Source organism: Echinops telfairi, unplaced genomic scaffold (genome assembly GCF_000313985.2).
Source record: "Echinops telfairi isolate 266 unplaced genomic scaffold, ASM31398v2 ScPeMD7_3;HRSCAF=10, whole genome shotgun sequence".
Lineage (NCBI taxonomy): Eukaryota > Metazoa > Chordata > Mammalia > Afrosoricida > Tenrecidae > Echinops > Echinops telfairi.
In genome coordinates, this window is record NW_022103899.1 from 41,433,853 (window position 1) to 41,457,292 (window position 23,440).

The 23,440-nt window shown below is 46.2% G+C and overlaps 1 protein-coding gene and 1 pseudogene across 1 annotated transcript in view; both read right to left on the reverse strand.

The window, feature by feature from the left end:
- Positions 1-158: 158 nt before the first annotated feature.
- LOC115872275 lies at positions 159-258 on the reverse strand (annotated as a pseudogene).
- Positions 259-5,855: 5,597 nt separating this feature from the next.
- The window catches only part of FN1 (fibronectin 1), a 98,167-nt gene continuing 80,582 nt past the window's right edge, over positions 5,856-23,440 (reverse strand). Inside the window, exons 34-47 of the mRNA XM_045296848.1 lie at positions 22,922-23,109; positions 21,152-21,239; positions 20,125-20,301; positions 19,579-19,668; positions 19,164-19,343; positions 17,639-17,728; positions 16,388-16,576; positions 16,191-16,297; positions 15,055-15,193; positions 12,572-12,736; positions 10,593-10,718; positions 9,807-9,913; positions 7,127-7,234; positions 5,856-6,599 (exon numbers count right to left, since the gene is read on the reverse strand). Of these exons, the coding sequence (XP_045152783.1) occupies positions 6,528-6,599; positions 7,127-7,234; positions 9,807-9,913; positions 10,593-10,718; positions 12,572-12,736; positions 15,055-15,193; positions 16,191-16,297; positions 16,388-16,576; positions 17,639-17,728; positions 19,164-19,343; positions 19,579-19,668; positions 20,125-20,301; positions 21,152-21,239; positions 22,922-23,109 (1,826 nt within the window). The 3' untranslated portion in view covers positions 5,856-6,527. The remainder of the gene's footprint in view (positions 6,600-7,126; positions 7,235-9,806; positions 9,914-10,592; positions 10,719-12,571; positions 12,737-15,054; positions 15,194-16,190; positions 16,298-16,387; positions 16,577-17,638; positions 17,729-19,163; positions 19,344-19,578; positions 19,669-20,124; positions 20,302-21,151; positions 21,240-22,921; positions 23,110-23,440) is intronic.

A 23,440-nucleotide genomic window follows, 5' to 3' on the forward strand; every position in this document is an offset into this window, starting at 1 on the left:
CAGTCACAATGTTTTCAGGTTCTGTCACTTTCAGCTACTCTCTCTCACCCCGCCAGCCTTGCCGATAAGCAAAAGATAACAAACAGCAAAGCATAATGTCTCTTTCTTAAACAAAAAATTAAAATGCACCTAACACCCACCATTTTAATATTTTTTTTAAAATAATGGAACGCTTCACGAATTTGCGTGTCATCCTTGCGAACGGGCCATGCTAATCTATCGTTCCAATTTTAGCACATGTGTTGCCGAAGCAAACACTATTTTAATAATTTTTACGTGTACAGTTCCACTCCTTAGTAGATACCTAGAGTTGAGCAGCTGTCACCACCAGTTCTAGAACGCCATCATCATCTCCCCATAATGCCTTTGTCCATTAGCACTTGGCATTCACCTCTCTGGCTACTACTAATCTACTTTTACACTTCGTGGATTTGTCTGTTGTGAACATTTCAGACAGACTCCTACTTAACACAGACCATTAGAGTTTTATTTGTACATCTTCTTATTAGCAATATGTGCTACATACCACGTTACAGTGCACTATTGGCTGATTTGATGTTCTCAGACCTGCAAAGCTTGGTTACAACGATACTGGTAGTAAAAGGCAGCATTAAAAACATAAGGGGGAGTGGTGGAGCCACTTGACTTCCATCAGACGACTTGCAACTGAGTCCTCAGAAGGAGCCCCAGCGTAAGTCGAGGACCGCCTGTAGGTGGAGTCACAGAATCTGTGGTCTTTGCTTTCCCAAGGTCTACCCGCATTGTAGCACGTGTTAGGACTTCACTCCTTAGGGCCAAACGAGGCCGTGTGGTCCGGCCACATTTTGTTTATTCCTCTGTCGATGGGTTGCTTCTACACTTGGGCTATTGGGAATGCCACCACCACGACCATTGGTGCTGAATTATTTGTGCAAGCTGGCATTTTCCGTTCTCCCGGGCGCAGCTAGGAGGGCCATTACGGAGTCATGCCATAGCTCTATCTTTCACTTTCTGAGGAGCTGTCAGACTGCTTTCCACAGTGGAAATGGGAAATGCACGATTTTATATCCCCGCTGGCAGTGCACAAGTTTTCCCATTTTTCTACCAAAGCAGCACCTTTTTTTTTTTTCTAAGTCAAAAATAGCTTTCAATGCTTGGCTTAGCCTCTGACAACGACTGCTGAGTTACACAGAAGGGCAGGTTTCATCCTAAAGTCCTGGCTCATGGCCTCCGGGAAGAGGTGCTGCTTCCTCCTGCAGCTGAGTGAGTGTCTCCAAAGAGAGCTCACCGGAGGACCCTTGACCTTCCTGTGTTCTACTGTGGGTTGGACATCATGCAGGAACCCCTGCTGTGGTGGCAGCCTGAATGACAGACAGGTGAGACTCTTCCCACTCAGCTGACTACAGGGTGGTAATGGATGATGATCTCCAGCAGCCGCCTGACACAGCCTCCCAAAGATGCTGATTCCCGTCCTGAGGAGCTGCACATGAGCTATTCTAGAGATAAATTTGGCTCCCTAGATTGTTACAACCTACTTATCTCTATAAAGAAAAAGTAACAAGGAATTCAAGGAAACGTAAAACATGCTTTTTACCATCTAATGCCTGGCTCTACCAAGGAATGTTTGAAAAGGAACCCAAACACCATTTTTACTTGCTCTTTTATTACTGAATTTTCTTTTTGGTTTGTGTAACTTCTCTCTATATATTTATCAGATTGTAATTCAAATTTAACTCATAATTGGTAGGTGGGGTGGGACTACAAGATTGTGAGAATAGCTCACATTTCGAATGCAAGGGTCATACAAAAAACTTAACAAAACAGAAACATACCTCCTCCCCAGACTAACCAATCAGCTGCCATCAAGTTGATCCCCACCGGCAGGGATCCCATGCGGAGCAGAGTAAAACTGCCACTTCAGGTTTTCATGGAGGCAAATTGCCAGGCCTTTCTTTGGTGGCATCTCGGCGCGTGTTCAAACAACCAAGCATTCTGTCAGTCATTGATCACTTCCTTATGGTAACTCTTTGCCCCACACAGGGACTCCTTTCAAACCCTCTGCCATCAAGTCAATACTGACTCATAACAAGCCCCTGTGGGTTTCCGAGACAATAACTATTTATGGGACTAGAAAGCCCAGTCTTTCTCCAGCATAGTTTCTGGTGGCTTTGAACTGCCAGCCATGTGAACCACAGCCCAACACATAACCACTACACCATCAGGGCTCCTTAGAGCTGGTCAAACCAAAATCAAACCCACCTCGGTATGGTTAATTTTGGCTCAGCTATACTATGTGACAGGAGAACTACTTTATGGAGTTTCCAATATACAAGGGAGTACCCCTCTTCCCCCCCAAAACTCTGCTGGGTGGAACTTTTGCAGCATGCATTTTCCCCCACTGGGCGAGCATGCAGCAACTTGCTCGGTTAGTGCACCCAGTGGCATCGCCTGGGAAGGCTCTCTGGTCACAGTGAATTTTTCATGAAAATAGTTTCACCCAAACCTTGTTTTTTTGTGTGTGATGGCCGATTTCAGAGAACAGCATGTGGCTGTGAAATCTTGTTTCCTGCTTGGGAAAAATGCCTCAGAAACTGTTGTGATGTTGAATGCAGCTTATGAGGATAGTGCTATGGGAAAAACTCAAGTGTATGAGTGGTTTCCTTGTTTCAAAAAGGGTGAAATGTCAATTGCTGACAAACTTCATTCTGGATGTCTGTCAACTTCCCAATGGACAAAAATGTCGACAATGTGATTTCAACCTGATCATTTCTTTATTCACCTCCATTGAAACTGTACCTGAGAAGCTTCAAGTGATAATATTATGCAAACTAATTTGCATAATGTGTTTAAGTCATCAGTTGACAGCAATATAGACATACAACTCTCATATACACACAGATCTTATAGATCAAGTGAAACAAACCAAGGCAGCATTTTAAAACTTGTTTTCCTTTTAAAATGTGATAGTATTTATTAGTTTTATCTAATTTTTCTTGAATCCTTAATTTTTAGCTTAAATTTAACCTGGTCATTTAATTATGTCTTTTCAACCTGGGCCTGCTTAAGACAATTCTCAAAGCAAGCAATAGTGTGAGTCAGTAAAAACTAACCAGGAACTATAAAAGAGCTTGCAAGTACTTTTTTCCTCAACAATTTTGCAGAGAAACAGTAAAGAGAATTTTCTTTTTGGCATCATGATACCAAAGCAGCACCGGCCTTTTCGTTTGCTTTGTGATTCTTCTGATTTAATTGTAGGTGCCCATGAAGCCATTGCATTTTTCAGTTGAACATACTGTTTTGGGGAATCCGGTAGGCATCCTTAAATCTTAAATGTGGGGTTTGTGAATTTGTACCTCCGTGTATGCTATCCCTTTTATGAACATAGTCCACATGGATTTACTTACACGTGTGGGTTTGGGCTTCACATGTGCATTTATTTTCTCAGTGAGGAGGTCAAATGACAGAGTTCAGGGTGCTGTCTCTAGGGGAAAGCTTTCTTTCTGTCGACTCTTTGTGTTTCGGCTCCTATAGCTTGGCTTATCTCTTCCACCACCAAAATCTTTATTTTACATTTTTAAGGGGAAATGTTTTTAAAGTGGCAGTGAAACAATTGCTCTGCAGCTTACTTGGGTTCAACCGGAAGCCTTTCCTTTCTCAGTGTGTGAATCACAGAGACGCATAAGCAAAGTTGAGCTGAGGCATGCCTTTATGGCAGCGTTACCTACCACCTGTGCAGATGGGGGCACCAGCCTGTATATGCCTTTCCTGGGGTATCTCATGGCATGTGGGTTTGTACTGAGCCTCATTCTCTCTCTGGCAACCAATGACGAGCCCCGTGTGAGTGTGCTGATGACAGCTATTCCCCTGTTGGTGACCGAGGACCCCTGCCCCAGGGTGTGCGGACAGCCAATACACAGACACCGGTATCCATCAAGTCTATTTGTCACATGCACTCACAGCCTGGGGGAGGGAGATACTCCACAGGACCTGCGGGGCACGATGGACAGCCAGGGGCTGTGAGATGATGAGGTGCCCCCTGATTTTCACAGAAGATGGGATCAGTTTTGTGCATGATTCCATGGACTGGCAGAGAGCCCAGGTGGCATTGTTGGGTGTAGTTGGGCTGCTAGCCACGAGACAGCAGTTTGAACCCATCAGTCACTCCAAAGAAGATGAGGTTTTCTGCTCCCGTAAAGATTTGCAACGTTGGACACGCACGGGGACAGTCTACTCTGACTCATAGGGTCACGATGAATCGGAATCAGCTCAATGGTGGTGGATGGCAGAGACCATACTAGCTACCCAGGAATGGCTCCTGGGACATTTGTCGAGGGACCTTAGCAGCAGGAGCAGAGGCAGGAGGGAAACTTGTGGTTATAGCATTCAAGTTTTCCTGATTTTAACCCATGTCAAGGAACCGTGGCATTGCCTTCACTTTAAGAGAGCCAATTGGAACAGACACTTCTGATAACTCATGAGATGAAATGAAGCGTACCGGCCAGCCGTGTAGCTCAGCCGTGTGAGCCCAGAACTCTGAGCACTCGAGTGCATCACGTTACGTACACAGTGTGACCCTTTGAAATCACCAGGCACTGTCCCTTTTGTGACTTCATCTCCCCTACACACCCTCTCCCCACCCCCACCACAGGAAAAACCCCAAAGCAAACCCTGGGCCATAGACGTGACTCGCACTGCATCCGCAGCACGGAGCGGAACTGCCCCTCTGCATTTCTGAGGTTGCTGTAAACCGTTATGGGAGCAGACAGCCTTCTTTTTCTACCCACAGTCCAGCTAGCTGGTGGTTTTGAACCACTGACCAATGTGGCAAGCAGCCCAATTTCAAACCCACTCTGCCACCAGGGCTGAGACTAAATCTTTACAGGGCAAACAGCCTCATCTTTCTCCTGTGGAGTGACTGGTGAGTTTGAACCGCTGACGTTGCTGTCAATAGCTCTACACTGGACGCACAATTCCATACAGCATACTTCAGAGAAATTGTGGGTTCCGTTCTAGAGCGCCACAGGGACATTAGTATCGCAATAAAGGCCGTCACGTACTTTTGGTTTCCCATCTCAAGAGTAGGTGGCCAATAAACTGTTCAATGCGGAGATTTCCTTATGCTGCAAACGTTAGCTGACATGAGTTGAGACAAGATGCATGCATGTCATTATACTAAGAACACCTTGAGTCGATCCTGACCCATAGAGACACTAGGCAGTGTTTCCAAGACTGTAACTCTGTAGGAGGGCAGACTGCCTCTTCTTCCTCCTGCAGAGCAGCTGGTGGGTTTGAACTGCTGACCTTGAGGTTAGCAGTCCAATGCTTAACCCACAGTGCCACAAGGGCTCTTTATTAAACCAAGAACCAAACCAAACTCACTGCCATCAAGTCAATACTGACACAGAGTAGAACTGCCCTTGTGAGTTTCTGAGACTGTCGCTGTTAAATGGGGCAGAAAGTCCCGTCTCTCTCCTACTAAACCAACAGGCTTCCCGATATGACAACTTTTCTCTACTACACTCATCAAGTAGTTTTAGCATCATCTTTTTCTTTTCTTTGCCAGTAATCTCTTTGAACATATGTGTAGTTAAAAGAGGGCATCAGGGCAGAAAGGATTATTATGGGGGGGCAGCTTAACTGAAAAGATGAAATGACCAAAAAAAACCAAAAACCAAGAAAAATGCTGTGTCTCATTTTTCTTTCTTTTTCTTCTTGAAGCAACAGACTTAGCAATTCTTTTACTTACATCACCCAAATGTAGAGAGCCTTGCCCACCACAGATTGTCAAATGTTTGCAGATTTGAGAAAAGAGCATCCAGCAGGATGAGTATTTCCCCAACGTTTCCTTATGCGACATACAACCCACAGCCGTCAGGTGGTAGAATGTAAATCTTTTATTAAAACAGTTGTCTTCCCACAGTAGTAAAGCTTTGGCACGTACAGTATAAAAATAATCACCAACCATAATTATACCAAATTTCTTATCAACTGTATACTAAATGTCTTCCGTACAATTTTTTCCATATAAAAATACTGGGAAAAATTGATAAATAACAGGTACGAGAATATTTCTAGGCAATTACTAGAATCATCTGGGGAAAGATGAGCACTGTGCATGTTTGAAGGTCACAGGAGTAAGGACATGGCGTTCCAATAGTGTTGCGGGCCAGGCGGATCAGTGAAAGCGGAAGTGTTTGGGTAACTTTCCTACTTAACTTTTTGGTCACATCATTTCAGTACAATTTGCATCTTGGTGGGCCGCCTGGGCTTCCGGATGGATCTCCAACCACACCACAAGATAGAATCATTTCTTTCAGAACGCTGAGTGGAATCGAACACTTTGGAGCAGAGCGGGCAACCTCCCCACCCTCGTTCACCAGAAAAGTCTCAAAACACTCCCAGGGTGAGGCTTGGAGAAGCTGTTAGTGGAGCTGAAGCTGGAGAGGTCACTGCAGAGCAAAGGGCTTAAGAAAGAAGCAAACAGGAACTCCACTCCAGCTTGGGTGGCTCTGGACAGAGATGCGGCTTGTTCCTCTGGGTTGGTAACACTATTCTCGGGAGTCATCTCTGTCAGCCTGTATGTCTAAAGGCATGAAGCACTCAATCGGGCAGTTGACGTTCTGCAAAAATGGAAGGAGGAAAAACAATAATTACTGACAGACAGTGTAAGGTGCATAGAAATAACGGGGAGGGGGTTTTGACAATGACTTCTGTGGTTTGGGGGGTCATAAGGCTGATGCTGACGCATGACGACCCCATGGTGCACAGTCAAACTGCTGGGGGTGGGGGGTGGGGCGTTCAAAGCTACCATCTTTCAGAAGCTGATTGCCAGGCTTGTGTTCCAAGGCTCCTCTGGGGGCGGGGTTCCAGCCCCCTGACCATTTGACCAGTAGGGGGCCCTGAGCTCTTTGAGGTGCTCAGGGTCTCCCACAAGACTTACAAGGAGGAGACAATTGCTGTCTGGCCTCAAGAACCTAACAAGATGCTGGCAAGCAGTAGAAAGTCAAGGGTTTAACAAGTTAGGTCAGTTTAAAAAGAGAGCGTGAGAGAAGAGCATTTGGCTCATTCAGAAGGAAGGTACCTACAGAAATCTCTTTCTGTGTCATTGAACTTGGAGGAGGGGCCATTGTGATGCAAAAGCACTTACAGTGTTCGTCTGAGGGTACCGCTGGGAATACTGGCTGTAGGAAGGGCCTCTGGAGCCCTCGGGGCCAGCTGCAGGCCCAGGTCTGCGGCAGTTGTCACAGCGCCAACCCTGAGAGAACAGGGGCGTGGAGTCACATGGGGTTTTGATACGAGGGGAACATCAAGGTTTCATGCTCGAATCAAAGAATGCCAGTTCTTACGCAATGGCAACGTTAGAAGCAGTGAATCACCGGGGATACTCAAACGATGCTTTCATGCATTTTTCAACTCTGGGAGGCCATTTTTGGCTTAACGCCCACCTCTCGTCGTACAGTTTCCTCAGTCTATTGGTCCTGGCCTTCCTCTTGCAATGCCCTCTCCCTCTTCTCCCTGACCATGTTCTTTCTACTGCACCGCGACAACTCCCTTGACGAGCTCTACTTCTGGGGCGCCATGGTCTTGCCATGTGGTCAGAGGTGCGAGTGGGGGATGGGAGCAAGCTAGGCCAGGGACACATCGCCCTGGGATTTCTCCTGGAGAGTTTTGATGGAACCTTTGTGGAGCTGCTGGCAGTCCTCTCTGCCACCACCAGAAGGGAGCCTGCTAGGGGGTGAGGCCAACGTGAGGGGTAGCCTTTCAGAGAGCCAGAGACCCCCGATGCCCCTGCAGGGGCAATCGGAACCCAGAGGCTCCAAGCCATGAGATCCTGGAACTTCATGGTTCTATGAGAGTTTTGGGGGGGTCTAAAATGTGTTGGCCTTTTCTCTTACCACAAAACGACCCCCATATACTGTCATTGCTTTCGTATACAGTCCTATAAAAATATGTCTCCATGTAAGTGCATGTTTCCCCCATGCCCTAGACAATACCAGAAAAAAAGAGTTCTTGCAAAATCAGTGAGTCTTAGTTTCATCCCCCAAATGTAACAGTTCCCACGCTTGTGTATCATGTATCACCTTCCTTGAGACTAGACTAGATATCACTCCTGCACGGCTTTGCATATATGAGCAATGAGGAGATGCTGAGGTGTGACCGCCACATCTACTGCCATCACACATTTCTTTCTTTTTTTTTTTTCTTTTAAAAAAATCATTTTATTTGGGGCTCATACAACTGTTATCCCAATCCATACACACATCAATTGTGTAAAGCGCATTTGTACATCGTTTCTCAAAACATTTTCTCTCCATCTAAACCCCCGACATTAGGTCCTCATTTTTCCCCTCCCCGCTCCCCCCTCCCGCATGTGCCCCCGATAGTTTATAAATGGTTATTTTGTCATATCTTGCCCTGTCCGACGTCTCCCCTCATCCACTTTTTGATTGTCTGTCCCCCAGGGAGGAGGTCACACACAGTTCCATGTAATCGGTTCCCTCTTTCCTACCCATTCTCCCTTTACCCACCCTGTTTTGCCACTCATACCACTGGTCCTATAGGGCTCATCTGTCCTGGATTCCCTATATTTTCAGTTCCTATCTGTACCAGTGTACCTCCTCTAGTCTAGCCAGTCTTGCAAGATAGAATTCGAGTCATGGTAGTGGGAGCGGGGAGGAAACCTTTAGGAACTAGAGGAAGGTTGTATTTCTCATCATTGTTACATCGCACCCTGACTGGCTCATCTCCTCCCCGAGACCCCTCTGCAAGGGGATCTCCAGTGGCCTACTAATGGGCTTTGGATCTCCACTCTGCTGCCATCACACATTTCTATATGAAGGAAATTACCACAGGCGGCTGAGTTCTAGGAACTTCATTTGTCCAAGTGTTAATGAGAGGTGGCCATTCACACCCCTTCCCCTGTCAGAATGTCACCCTTCCTTCCCCATCTACCTACAACCACGGCGTGGAGCAAGATCAGAGACATGGTCATGGGCTTGCCAGGTCCTCAGGTGGGAGCTGAGCCAAGTCCTTGAAGGCTCTTCTCCTGGTGTCTGATTAATCTTTCTAACGGTCATTTCCCATCATGCTCCTTCCCTTGCCGAGTACTTGCACTAGTCTAGCATAATGCCAAATACATCCACTAGTGACTCTAATTCCCCGGGGTGGGGCGTGTGCTCTTCATGTGTCAGCCTCTGGGGAGTTGTTGGGCAGGACAGGTCTTGGTTGAAAACAAAGGACTGTATTATGGTCCCTTGCTTTGGAGTGACAAGTCATGGTCTTTGGGCATCTCAAGTCATACCAAGAAGAACCCAGATAAGAAGTGGTTGAAAAGAACTGCTTTAAGGGAAGGATTTCCAGGGCCCTACAAAATCCACTTCTCCCCACTGAACATCTCGCCACAAGACACCAATCGAGGGTGTGGCACCCTGAGCCCATGGGTGCCAGCTCTTCCCATCTCATGAGGGACGTGTGTGTACTCTGCCTGGCCTCCTAACTGCTCCCTGATTCCTCCCTTCCCCAGGCAGTCTTCTCCACCTCGCCCCGGGCTAGCTTCCCCTTCTCCTTTCCTGCCTGGAGCTCTGTTTATCAGAAGCACTCAAGACCTTGTGAAGGAACTGAAATGTGCAATGTGTGCTAATCTAGTTTGTCCAGCGGTATCAAGAGCCAGAGCCATTTCTTTTATTTCCTTGGCTCATTTCCTATTCATGAACTCCAGGCTAGCCCAGTTACCAGTACGATCCATGGGGCTAGTACTCAGCCATCGGAATAAGAAATTGCCCTTTTTTTCCCCATCTCAAGCACAGAAGTTGTGTGCCTGGTCTTACCTGCTGGCCTCCGAAGCAGGTGCAGGAGCAGATGGCCCCGAGGTATTCCTTCTGCCACTGTTGCCCTACAACGTACATCTTCCCGTCATCGTAACACGAAGCTGCATCTACATGTGGATACGAGTCAGAAGCATAAGGAAGGCCTCAAACAACCGTGCAGACCTCAGCCCTCTACAGGGGCAGCTGCTGTTTCTGCCCTAGACTTGTACCCTCCCAGCTTCTAATCTGACTTGACTCCTTAGACGAGAGGAACTGCTTATAGGTCCCAGGGTGGCTCTTCCAAACACAACATCTATCGCACTGGAACGGGTTCAACAGGAAATTGGAGCTCCTATTTTTTTGTTTTTTGGGGTTTTTTTTCATTAATCATTTTATTGGGAGCTTTTACAGATGTCATAACATTCTATAATTCAAATGAATCGAGCATAATTAAAGAATCGCTACTACTACCAGTTTCAAAGCATTTTCTTTCTTCTTGAGCTCTTTGATCAGGAGGAATAATGAAGCTCATATTTTAAATGTTGAACCCAGCAATAAAGGCTCCAGGTAGCATGGCAATGCAGATCATGGGCAAAGTGGTCAGGATGGAAAAGCACTCAAGTGCCCTGTAAGAACAGTTCATCATGCCCCACTTTTGAAGCTTGTCGCTGAGTCCCCAAGTCAACAGATTCGCAAATCCGCCGTTCACTGCTGAGCCACCATTCATTTCTGTGAATGGGAGCTGCAATCTCGTAACGAGAGCGAGGGTACACAATCAGAAACCAAAAGAGAGCCAGCGCCACGTACGGGGATCACACTTGAATTCTCCTTTTCCGTTTCCAAGACACGTGCAGCTCATCATCTGCCCATTATCCCCTTGCCGATCCCACTTCTCGCCAATCTTATAGTTCACACCATTGTCGTGGCACCACTCTGTGGGGTGGGGAGCAGAGAGGCAGAGTTATTTGTGGTCTCACTCTCAGCCCTGGGATGTCTCAGGGGAATGAGGGACAAGGGAAATCAAAGACGGTGAGCTCTAGGACAAACCCCAATGTCGGTTAGGTTTGAACATGTGATTTGTGCCATTTCCTGGAACATTCGAATGGACTATTTATCCCACCACAATCATTCAGGTAACCAAAGAATATCCACAATCTTCATTTGAATTTTCACTGTTGAAGTTTAAACTTTTGGAAAACAAAACGGGACTGGAGTAGAGCTCACAGGACTGGCTGATAGATGAGAAATCAATTGTATTTTGGATTTGCAGAGGCTCTGGTTAAAAAGTGGTTCCATTAACCAAGAAGGAAAGATCAGCTGGTTGCTATCTGTTGGAACCTGTTTTATGTAAATGGGAGGAAAGAAAGGGTAAACCTGTATGATAAAGCAAAACAAAAACACATACAATGAGAAGTCAATGGTTATTCATCCAACAGAGAAAGAGTGGTTCTAATATCTTAAAAGTAACAGCTACATTTCTTTAACTAGTATATACCATTAAGATGGCTTTTAGTCTCCCAGGTTTGTCCTAGAACAAAACACACCTGATATATGATTTGTACAACACAAGCTACTACATTTTCCGTTTGACCAACAATTCAACTGTTCCTTCAGTGTTAAGCAAGGGTACTGGAGCAATACGACATCGGACCAAAGCACATGGAAGGTACAACAAAGAAGCATGTACATAAACGTATGGCTGTGCTTGACAATGGCACCCAAGTGCTTGTCTGGATCCTTCACATTCACATTTAAAGTCGGTCGGCTTCAGAAATGAAATACTACCAAGTTGATGCCAATCCTTACAATTCCCCAGCCCCAAACCGCATATAACACTCTCGCCCTCTGCCTTTCCATTTGCAGATAGCCAATCAGATCTGTCTACCTTTTCGTGCTTAAACTCAGTATGGTTAAATTATATCCAGTTGAAGTAACTTATTTTGAAAAATTTAACCAGTAAATCTATCATCTTTTATTTCCTCAGAATATGATTTCTAGAGAAGTCTAGGAGGCTTGTTTGTAAGACATCATAGTTAACATCTGATAACTAAAAATCTATTGTCAATAATAACTAGATCTCCTAAATATGAAGCATCAGCAAAAGGTATATACTCTGACACTAAATCTCCAAGAAATGAACAGTAAACCATTTCTCTGGTCATTTTAAACCAATTGAAAATGAAAATCTCTTTAACATTTGTAAGTCAAATATTTTTCAATTAAAGTTGATTCTTAAAGATATACAAGCAGATCGCCTATTCCTCTCCCCTTTATATGACTTGGCAATATTCAGGGCACATGTGTGAGCTTGTGTTTGTATGGACATGTGAGCTATGTGTATGAGTGCGGTATGTATATTTGACTCATGTTGACAGAGTCAGAGTATAAACATGACATGTTTACATCGAACCTCATTCGGGATCAATGCTGGAAAGAGCCCCGGGATTTGTCTCTGATCCTCTTCATTAGAAATGGCTCCTATGAGTATGACTTTATTAATTCCCTCTACAGATAATTCCCAAAGTTAAATAAGACCACAGATTAATTCTTAATTAAGAGCTGTGTCAGCATATGATCCTGAAAATGAAGCAATACCCGCCAAGTAAAATTTCCCATCATTGTTTTTTTTGATGCAAAATATTACTTCGTGTCAAACAGTCTTCCATTGTTTGCTACATGTTTGGATGAGCCTGTGTCTGCCCAAACATGCTTCCTGGACATTAGTGCAAATGCACAGAGCGGGGAGAGACAGATGGGCAAGCAGATGGACAAAGCGAGCTACTCACTAGATGAGTCACATTTGAAGTGACCATTGCCAAAGCCTAAGCACTGGCACGAGAGCTTAAAGCCAGAGTCAGACAAACGCTCCCACTCCTCTCCGATGGTGTAGTGGGAGACCGTGTAGGGGTCGAAGCACATTTCGTCCATGTTTGGGGCCAGGCCTTCATTGGCTACATGGAGAGAAGCAAAATAAACACAGAGTTTACTGTTAATGTGGGATCACGAACCGAAGCGAATGAACTGAGAGTATACAGTCACTTAATTCTCAACCCCCAATCCCAGCAGCATGAAGAAAGCCCCATCTAGTCCTTCAATAGACACTGCTCTAAAAACAATGCTCAAGTATCCCGGTGGACCCCTGCCTGCAGGCTACTTAAGAGAAAGCCCACTTTTTTCACTGTCCGTTGTTAAAAGTATTCACGTCTGGCAAATCTACTCTCTAGAATTCAGAGAAGATCTCCAAGGGATCTATGCCAGTGAAGACCTTGGCCGGGATGAAGAGAATGGGCAGGCCCCTTCTGTGAGGATCTGGATCAATATGTAACACTTCCCCAACGGGGATAACGCCATCACAATATGAATAGCACTAAACCCCCAACCTCTCAGGGATCTTGTAAAGGTTCTAGGAGATCATGGCTTCGGTCTATACAGAGTTTCCCCATACCTGTTTACAGGAGCAGACCGCCCCACCTTTCCCCCTTGAAGTGGCTGGCGGTTTGAATCTTAGACCTTGCAGGAAGCAGCCCACCTCCTAACCCACAGTCCCAAGAGGGAGGGCCCCATAGCCCTCAGAAGCGCTCACTAAGTTAAGAGTAGCTGTGAGAGAGGAGAGTCTTTTACCGGTCATGCCAGTCTGGGCATTTTCTCTATCAGCATCATGTGATCTGAGTGCTTTCCCTTCCCCACAAAGGCGCAGAAATCTCCTAGACGGTGTAGTGTCAACATGGCAAGTCTGTGCGCCTTCACGAAGACAATCCACCGATCCAAATTATGAGGAAGCTTATAGTTTGGGTAACTTAGGAAGAAGAGACCAACTCGCTTCGTGCGAATTTCAGATCTTGGCTTTTTTGTGTTTTGTTTTGTTTTAGAAGGGCTTGTTGTAAAACCATCTACGCAAACAAAGCTCAAGCTATTCTCTAAACACTTAAACTAGCTTATGGTGGTTTCGAATCCCAGTTGAACTGCAGATAGTTCTCTTTCTTTTTAAACAGGGCAAGAATCAAAAGCTCAAAAGCAAGAAGTTTGACGTGCCTTATGTTTTAAAAAGCACCACCCTGGAAGAAAATAGTTGTTGGGAAAGTAGGCAGTCTGAAATGTATCCCAGCCAGGAAAACCTGACTACACTACGGCATCTGGCTGCGGGACGAGAGAGTTGGACGGAAAAATGGAAGGAGCTGAAACGGTTACGACGGGTTTCAATAGCCACAAAAAGCCCAGATGTACCATTCCACCCTGGCTCAAGTTAGGGAGATGCAATTGGGAAAAAAACACAAAGCTAAAAAAACAACAAAAAACCGCAGATGAAACCGATGTGAAAAAGTGCTCTTGAAATTTTTTTCATGTGGCATCTAGTCTCATAAAGCCATGCGAGGCATTATTGCATAGATGCAATGCAAACAGCCCACAATGAATCGTCCTTCCTCCCTGCCAATAAATAATCAACTGCCTGCGTCAGAGGAATTTACACTTGGACGCCAGCAGCCAGCCACCAGATGAGGGAGGAGGCTGACATTAAGGAACTGGCTGCAGGAAGAAAGCCCACCCTTCTCAGAGGCCAAGTGCACACACCCTGCCCCCATGGAGCAGAAAACCTTCCAGTCGGAAGCCTGGGGAGCCAGGGTTTGGTTGACACCTTACTCCTTTTCCTTGGTGCTGGCTTCAAAGGACTTCCAAATTGAAGACCACGGCACCTCTATTGAGGTATTCAACTTACCCCACATCAAGGGGGGTGAAACCCCTGAAAGAGCACAGGAATCAGGGAGCTTTGGGGGACAGAAATGGGCTTTGTGGGTAGTGCTTTCTATTAAGAAAAGAAAAAAGCCAGTTATTCCCAAAGTCCTACAAATGGGGACTTCTCTTGACTCAGGGGATCAGTCTCAGATTGTTCAAAATCACTCAAAGACAGCAGTATTGTGGGATAAAGAGGTCCCAGCGAACAAGATCAGGAACACTGTTGTTCCTTTGTCAACCCTGACACACATTAGCCAGGACTTGGAAACATTGACCTAAATACTATTTGAAGTTCCTTTCAGGAGTACTGCTGTGTGGCTACTTGAGATTCTCCGTCCCGGTGCATTTTGGAAAGTCACCAGGGCCCCTTGAAAGTTAAAGGATGAGAACGTAAAGCCGCTCCTTTCCTTCCTATTGGCGTGCAGAGTGGGTTCCCAATGTGAAAAGGAACAGCAGCAAAGGCACAGGCACCCAGGAAAGTCATCTCTGGTGTGGCCCGAGTGGAGCCGACGTCCGAAGACTGCGGGAGTTCACATACCAGAGCTGCCCACAGTCACAGTCTCCTCGCGAACCTTGTGCCTCCGCTGGTCTTTCACAGCCTCCACTATGATGTTGTAGGTGACCCCTTTGGTGAGGCCCGTCAGCGTGGCACTAGTTGAAGTTCCAGGAACTCGGAACTGCAATGATTGATAAATTGAAGGTGGAGGGAGAAAGCATTATTATGAGGACTAGACAGGGGAACCCTAGGCTCGGAGCACTAGTTCTTGACGTGTAAATAAAGCAATGGAAGATGAATAAAAAGGTATAGGTATTCCAACCAATGAAGAAGAAACATGGGCTGAGGGTGTGTAGACCACATCTCTTACCTGCCAAATTCTGCTGCCAAAAAATCTACTTAGGGTGCCGCAGAGTTATCAGGTCTCCTCTTTATCCCCACAGCAGCAACCGACCAGGGAAAATCCACCAGAAACCCAGGTGATGTCCCCTTCGCATTAAGTGGAAACACAGTGCTCAATGCTATCCTTGGTGGCAGTCATGTTGTCCTTGGGGACAGTAGGCCCCAAGAAGTTGGCAAATCCTTAAGGTCATGCTGCCAAACTTAGAAATCTCCCACAGCATCGTCAGAGTTTCAAACATACCATCGCTCTCTCAAAACCTCAAAACGCAAGCCCGATAACCATGGCAAACCGAGACTCACGAGGTAAATGACAAGAGGGGGCGCTTTGGTTCAGAGCACCAACGCTGGCACACGCCGCTTCACTTACATTCTTTCCCTTCAATTACATGTATCATGGATTTGTCAAAGGCAAGCTAAGAGGATGGTGTTCTAGCCTTCCTCATACACACACGTAAATTCAGGCCGAGCATTTCTCTTTCTTCACTTCCCTCACGGCTGTCTGTCCGTACTGTGCCCGAGCCGCAGATGTGAGAGAAGCAGGGCAAAGACTCCACCACTGAGGGGAAGCTAACGGCCCGCACGGGAGGGGGCGGGGGCATGCCCCAGAGCATAATGGAGATAAAATTAATATGAAAACAGAACAAAACCAGCACCAGGGCTGCCGCATGCCATCCCTTCCCAAGAGGCCCCATAAGTGGAGCTACATTTCATCAGCATCCCAGTTACATCAACAAACCAGCCTACCCGTGCGCCAGCAGAAGAGAAAAGGTAGTTACCTGTAAGGGTTCATCCTCAGTGCCAATTGGCTGACAGGAAATGATGTACTCAGAACTTTCCTGGAATGGGGTCCACGCGATGGTGGTCTGCGAGAGAGCCTCTTGTCCTGTAGAAGCATTTGCACTGAGTCCCAGAACAAGAGGGTACACGTGGTCTGAGTCTCCCCAGGGCACAGGATCGACCTGCACATCCTCACCTACATTCGGCGGGTATGGTCTTGGCCACCTAACAGGGGTGGCCGTGGTGGGTGGTGTGGTCCGCCTAAAACCATACTCTTCATGGATCGCTTGTTGCCCGACACTGGGCTGCTGACTGGAAGTGCCAGGAAGCTGAATACCATTTCCATTGACATACTCGGGATGGGTGATGAAGGGGGTCTTTTCAACTGTGGAGGGAACATCCAAGATCTCTGGTCCAAGATGACTTGGGTGTGGAAGGGTTACCAGTTGGGGAAGCTCATCTAGCCAAGGAAGGTTAGAGCCAAAACAGCAGAGCGAGTTAAGCAATCAGAAGTAGCAGCGTCCATCATCATCAATTCAAGTAACAATGATCATGAATCCATCGGAGCAAAGCCCCTGGCCAATTAGCAGTTCCCAGATCACAAAAACACTTTTTTTTTTCTCCCCAGAAAGAAATCTTATGATTTTTCTCAAAGTTTTCTTCATAGTTTAGAAAGAAAAAAAAAATGTTAGGATGAATAAATCATACCCCCAAAGCTTTGAGCCGCTGGGCACCACGCAAGCTTCTGCTCACAAGACACAACACACACACACACACACACACACACCCCGCAGCCTTTTCTTTCTTTCCCTCCTTCTTTTCTTGCCACCTGCGAAGCTCGTGGTAAGAAGCAGACCCTCAGGCGAGGGTGTCCGGAGTATGGGATGTCCAGAGATTTGACCCAACAGTTTGTCATGCTTTCAAAATGGTTAAAAACCACAAAAAACACACATGCTTATTTCTTCAACCCTCCTGGCCTTAGAAACGGATCGTTTTCTTTAAAATGACACTGAAACTGGATGAACGAGTAGCATGCTAGCTAGTTCCCCATTTCAGAAACCAGCTAATGACTAAAGACAGATGGGCAGGGTTTCTCTCTACTTCGTCATTTTGCATTTACAGCCAATAGAAAGCATAGAGGAGCTAGCGCAACTTGCTCCCTTCTCATTTTGTATCGGCTTTGAGTTGTTTAAAGGTGAGTAACAAGACTGTCCACCGACCGGTGGCCGTACAAATAAAACCAAGTCCAAACGCCGCAGTCTGTTACCGAAGACTGCAGTGCATATGTTAAGCTGTTAGGGAAGCAAACAAACAAACAACCCCCAAACTAATCCTTTGAGAAATGCACTGAAACCTGGAGAAGCTGTTCACACTGTCAACTCTATCATTCGACATTCGGCCTGTCTTGCCTTCCTCCTCATTAACTGGGAGGACGGCGCGCTTTTACCTGTCTTTTTCCTCCCGATCAGCGGCTCACTCTTCTGGTTGTTTTTCAGAGCAATGATGTAGACTGTGTACTCGGTTCCTGGCTCCAGACCTGAGGGAAGGATAGAACCACTGTGCTCTATGCTCGGAATCAGTTCAGCAACTCGGTCTTCTCGGCAGAGGCTGCTGGAAGCCCAGAAGTCTCCACAAGGCTGTGGACCTCTTGAAGTAAACTTGCTTTTACTTTTTTTCCCCCTCTTCAATTAAAGGCCCCAATACTCTGCATACAATGGCTATGTAGCAAAGTAAGTGCCTTACTTCCCAAACTGACATGTGGATAAACACGGTTATGCTAATTTTTGGAGGTTATTCATTTAACATGTGGTCTTACTGGTCTTTGAATTCATAGAAATTGATCAGCACTGTACACCTCCAGTGGAATACACACTTGGGAATGATCACTGTGCTTGTGTGCATGAATCTACTTGGGCCCAAGAAACACACAACCTTCAAAGGCAGGCTCGATGGGGCTCAAGGTATGTGGCTGGGCAGGAGAAGGGACCTCTCTGCCCATAGTCAGGGCTGAACTATCCAATTCAACTCTTCCCCAAACGGATTCAAATGCCTGGTCTCAATGGTGTTGTCAAGGATTGAACTTGTCGAGGGTTTCGCTTTACTTGGATCCATAGTTAAGGGCCATGGGAGCAGCAGCCAGGGAGATTACATAAGGTCCTGCAGCAAACCTGTGGCCAAAGGTCTCTTGAAAATGTCAAGAAGCAAAGGTATTACTTTGAGGACTCAGGTGGGCCCGGCCCAAGCCGTGGTATTGTCAAGTGTCCATGGACAATGGATCAAGAGGAGCACAGAGAAGAGACAGCTCTGGATCGCAGTGTTAGAGAACAATGGATGTACTGTGAAGAACAAACACATCTGTCTGGAAACAAGGACAGCCAGAATGTGCCCTAGAGTGAGGAGGGAGAGGCTTTGTCTTACATCCTTTGGACATGTGACCAGGAGGGAGCAGTCCCTAGAGAGGAACATCATGCACGGTACAATAGAGGGTCAGGCCAAAAAAGAGAAAGCCCCTCAGAAGAGATGGATTGACACCGGGGCTACAGCCATGGGTTGTGAAGCTGCTGCTGGTGTGGGCAGGGTCCCCGCTGGTTACACAGAGGGTTACTACAGGCTGGAACCATTTCGTCAGGGCTTGACAACCACGGCGACACAGGGAGTTCAGAGTGGTGACAGGGTCATAATGAACTGGTTTGCGTCTAAAAAAGTCTTCTTGCAACACTGAACCAATAGATACATAAAGGGACCAGCTTTCAACAAGCAGTCATCTAATGAAGTCCTCGTGGCCCTACTACTGACATGACGGCATTGTCACGGCTGAATCCCTTCTGAGGTGCCGTGCGCCCTGTCGCTCCTAGACAGAGCTGGTTTTTCAAAGTTCTCAGACATACGGCCTCGTTCGCGTGGCATCGTGTGAAAGACCTGGTGTACCCTAGGGAAGGTGGAAGGAAGTGGTAGCAGGAATGGAGCAATACCAGTGATAGTAGCCTCCGTGTCACTAGGCCGGGGCCGAGGGCTCACTTCTCTGGGAGGGGATCCAGGCTTCTCATACTTGAAGATGTAGCCAGTAATCTTGGCACGAGGTGGTTGCCATGACACCAGTAGGGAATTGGGCGTAGTGGCCAGGAAGTGCAGGTTAGATGGTGCATCGATGGCTTAAAGAAATGGAAAAGAAAAAAAAGCAAATGTGAAATTTCTAAGATAATGGTTCCTCAAGTCAGCTTACTCCCCACATCTCCTCCTTGCCCTCATAACAGCCCTTGGGAATGTTGGGAATGATTCACTGAGCTCCCTCATATGGAACCGTCTGCTTCCCATTTGTTTCCAGAGTTCCTGCGACTGAGCCCAGCTTCCCAGGGCCTCTGTTTCTTGTGGAGGAAGGAGAGTTACCTGTGGAGGCGTCAATGACCACGGGTGAGCTCCTGGCATTGTCATTCAGCGTGTACAGGTAGATCTTGTAGTCAGTGCCGGGCTGCAGACCTGGGGTTTCAGAAGAGATGCCTTGGATCTGTGTTTGCTCCACGAGGGCAACTTTCAAATTCACTGACAATTTTCATGGTTCCTCTATCATTCTATGTGTATGTAGATCACATCAATGGTCCACATGTGAACAATACATTATTATGTGACGTGGATATGCACTGTTAATGAGAAACTAACTCAAAAAACAATTACCCATGCTGACAAAGACTTGAGCTAGAATAAATGTTTGAGCTGAGAAATGTTTTGGTTATCAAGTCTTCAGATCACAGCTTTGGAAACCTTAGAGGACAGAAACCACCCTGTCCCGGAGGGTTTCTACGACGGACAGCAATGGGTTTGGGACCTTTTTTTTTTTTTGAGGGAGGTATGGTAGGGTAATGTCTTTTCCCAAAACATAAATGGATAATCACACAAGTGAAAAGTCTAGTTTATGTCAGTGCAGAGTGCCCCCACCTGTGATGGTGTAGCTTCGGACATCTGGACTGATGGTTCTCTGAATGGGAGTCTGGCCGCCGGCTGGGACGGCGTTGACCTGGAAGCCAGTAATGGTCTCGGTCTTGGTTCGCCAGTTAATGGTGACGGTGGTCTCCGTTGTGTCTGTCACCCGGGCCCGTCTGGGAGGGCTGACATCTGCACAGGACCAGACACCGAGGTTAGGACCCGCGTGGCTCAGTGATGTGAAGATTTGGTATTCTAAAATGTTTCCTTATGGTGCAGCAATTCCATGAGCTGCCAGAAATGCTTGCCTGATAATGTGCAGGTTTGGGCCCATGGCATCCAGAGAGAAAGGCCAACAGTGCTTAGGAAACAGCAAAATACCCATCACACCCTTTTCCCTGAAGAATTGGAAAGTTTTACAGATACGACCAGTGAGCCCCAGCCCTGGCTCCACGGTCCCTACTATTAGCTTAATACGTTTAAACAAAATCATCAATTTATGGTCATATCAAATCACGTGTGGACGGAGTTACAATCATATGGCCTTCCAGCAATGACACATACATCCTGTCTTGCTCGTATTGTTATGGCAGTATGGCCTCATAGCTCTTCTCCGCACAAATCCAGTACCATCTTATTTTACCGAGGAGGGAACTCACACACTTCCTGTGACTTCTGAGTGGGCTATTGAGATGGCACAAAACTAGAACCTAGAACGGATTTGCTCCAATATGTACCACACTTTTCAGACCTATCAGAAGCCGGTGTAGCCGAGCCAAACTTAAATGGATGGAAGCAAAGCCGAGCAGGAATTGGGTGTTAGTTCCCAACACCTACATTATAACATTGCAGCAGGGTAGAGGGACCGCCTTCTCGAAGGGCAGAGATGGCAACAGTCATAAGTCAAAATGATGGGAGATTAAGCCAACTTCCAAACTGCAAATCATTCAGCTGCTACTTTAGTGAGCTAGAAAAGCACCGATCACGTTTCAATGTCTGTGTCTACAGACGCAAACTGATCCGGAACTCTTGGATTACGTACTCTCCAGAGTGGTGACGACGCCTTGAGCCGGTCTGCTTGTGAGGGTGTCCTTAAGCGCGTACACGCTGACTTCGTATTTGGTGGCCACCTGGGAAGAAGAGCACGGGAAGCCTTAGCAAGGGGATCCTTTGTGGCGTGAGAATGTTCCCTTCTGCATTTGATCAAAACAGTGGTTATAAAAGAAGGGGGCGGGGGAGATAGCAAAATCTGCGACAGTGTAAACATCTGCACTAAACACCTCGCTTGCCTAAATTAAAGACATTTTTAAAATTCTGAGAGATTAAGGCCAAGGAAAGCACAGCTCAAATACTCCAGGGGATGAAAAAGAACGCATATTGTCTTCGCCCATTTTTGTGATCTGATGGTATAAATCGTGACTTTTCCCCGTCCTAGAGAAGCAAAGAGAGCCTGCTTTGTTCAGTTCTAGATCCTGCCTTCTCCAACTTTCCCCTGAAGCAGCCTTACACCTCCATCCCTGTGTTACACATCCAGCCTTACACATCCATCCGTGTTACACATCCCTGCGTTACAGCCTTATACACCCATCTGTTACACATCCCTGCGTTACAGCCTTACACACCCATCCCTGTGTTACACATCCCTGCGTTACAGCCTTACACACCCATCCCTGTGTTACACATCCCTGCGTTACAGCCTTACACACCCATCCCCGAGGGTTCTGGTTCATTTTCTGCGGTCACGTTGGGAAGGATTAAAATGATTTTACAGAGAGGAGAGTCAGGTGGTACAAAGGGAAGCATCTTCCTTTCAGAGGTAACAAAGGTCAGGAAATGCCAAAAGTAGTGAATTAATGCATTCAGTGTCTAGATACATAAACTGATCCCCTCCCACTCATGCACACTGCATTTTCAAATAAAGAACGTGTTTAAAGAACTTTGCAAGAGCTTTGAATTTCCAACAGTTGGAAATATTTGAGTTTTTACTTCTTAGACAGGTTTCTCCCTTACACAGGTTCTGCCTTCACGGGTTTTTGATTGCATTTCCACTACCTTCTAAAGCAGTGGTTCTCAACTTCCCTAATGCCACAACCCTTTCATACAGTTCCTCAGGCTGTGGTGACCCCCAACCATAAAATTATTTGTGTTGCTACTTCATTACTGTAATTTTGCTACTGTTATGAATCATCATGTAAACATCTGATACGCAGGATGTATTTTCATTGTTACAAATCGAACATAATTAGAGCATAGTGATTAATCACAAAACAATATGTAACTATATATTGTGAAATATTTATGTGTTTTCTGATGGTCTTAGGCGGCCCCTATGAAAGGGTTGTCCAACTTCCAAAGGGGTCACGACCCACAGGTTGAGAACCACTGCTCCAAAGTGTATACCAGTCTGTTGCATTGCGAAAACTTACATGTGGCTATGGTGGTAGAAACAATGGCACCAGGTGTTTCGAGTATCGGCAGGATCACCTGCTTCAACAGAGCTTTCAGAGTAAGGAGAAAGGATTGGTGGTCTGCTTTTGAAAATTAGTGAAAATCCTCAGGAAAAACAGAATATTGCCCAATAGTGCAGCGGCAATAGGCCCGTAGGCTGAAGGGCACTCACAAAATACCCCCTGGGTAAACCAATGAGTTCGGCCATGCTAACAACTGTGAAGATGCCACGAGATTGGGCAACCTTTGGTTCCCTTGTTCTTGGGTTGCCATGCCTTGGAGCCAACTCTACGGCCACTAACAACGATACCCAGGGCGTGCAATCCCTGCGTATTTATTCTAATGAAAGAAAGTCACTTCTTACCATGAGTCCCGATACTACCACGGATGTACTGTCAGGAGCAAGGTTGATTTCCTTCATCGGTCCAGTCTTCTCCTTGGGGGTCACTCTCACTCGATATCCAGTGAGCTGAACATTGGGTGCTACCCACTGGGCACTCACAGTTGTGGGTGTCACCTGAGTGAACTTCAGATCGGTTGGTGCAGGAATGGCTGTCGGGATGGTCATTGGTTAGAGGTTATCTTACAGGAAATGGGCAGAGGGAAACAAAGTGAATTCAAAGAAGTAGAATAGAATATTCTTGTTTGGTCAGGTGCATACCCTGATCCCTTAATACAAGAAAGTGTGACAAGAGAAGCAAACTGAATCAAGTGTTTGTTGGGGAAAAAATTTTTTTTTGTATCCCTGATTCTCAGAATCACTGGGAATTGTTTGATAAGCACCAGGATTCAAACGTACTTTAGATTTATAACTTTTTCTTAAAACAAGATTACAAGAAGTCAAATTGTTTTACTAGCCTTATTTTGGTTTTCCATTTGTACA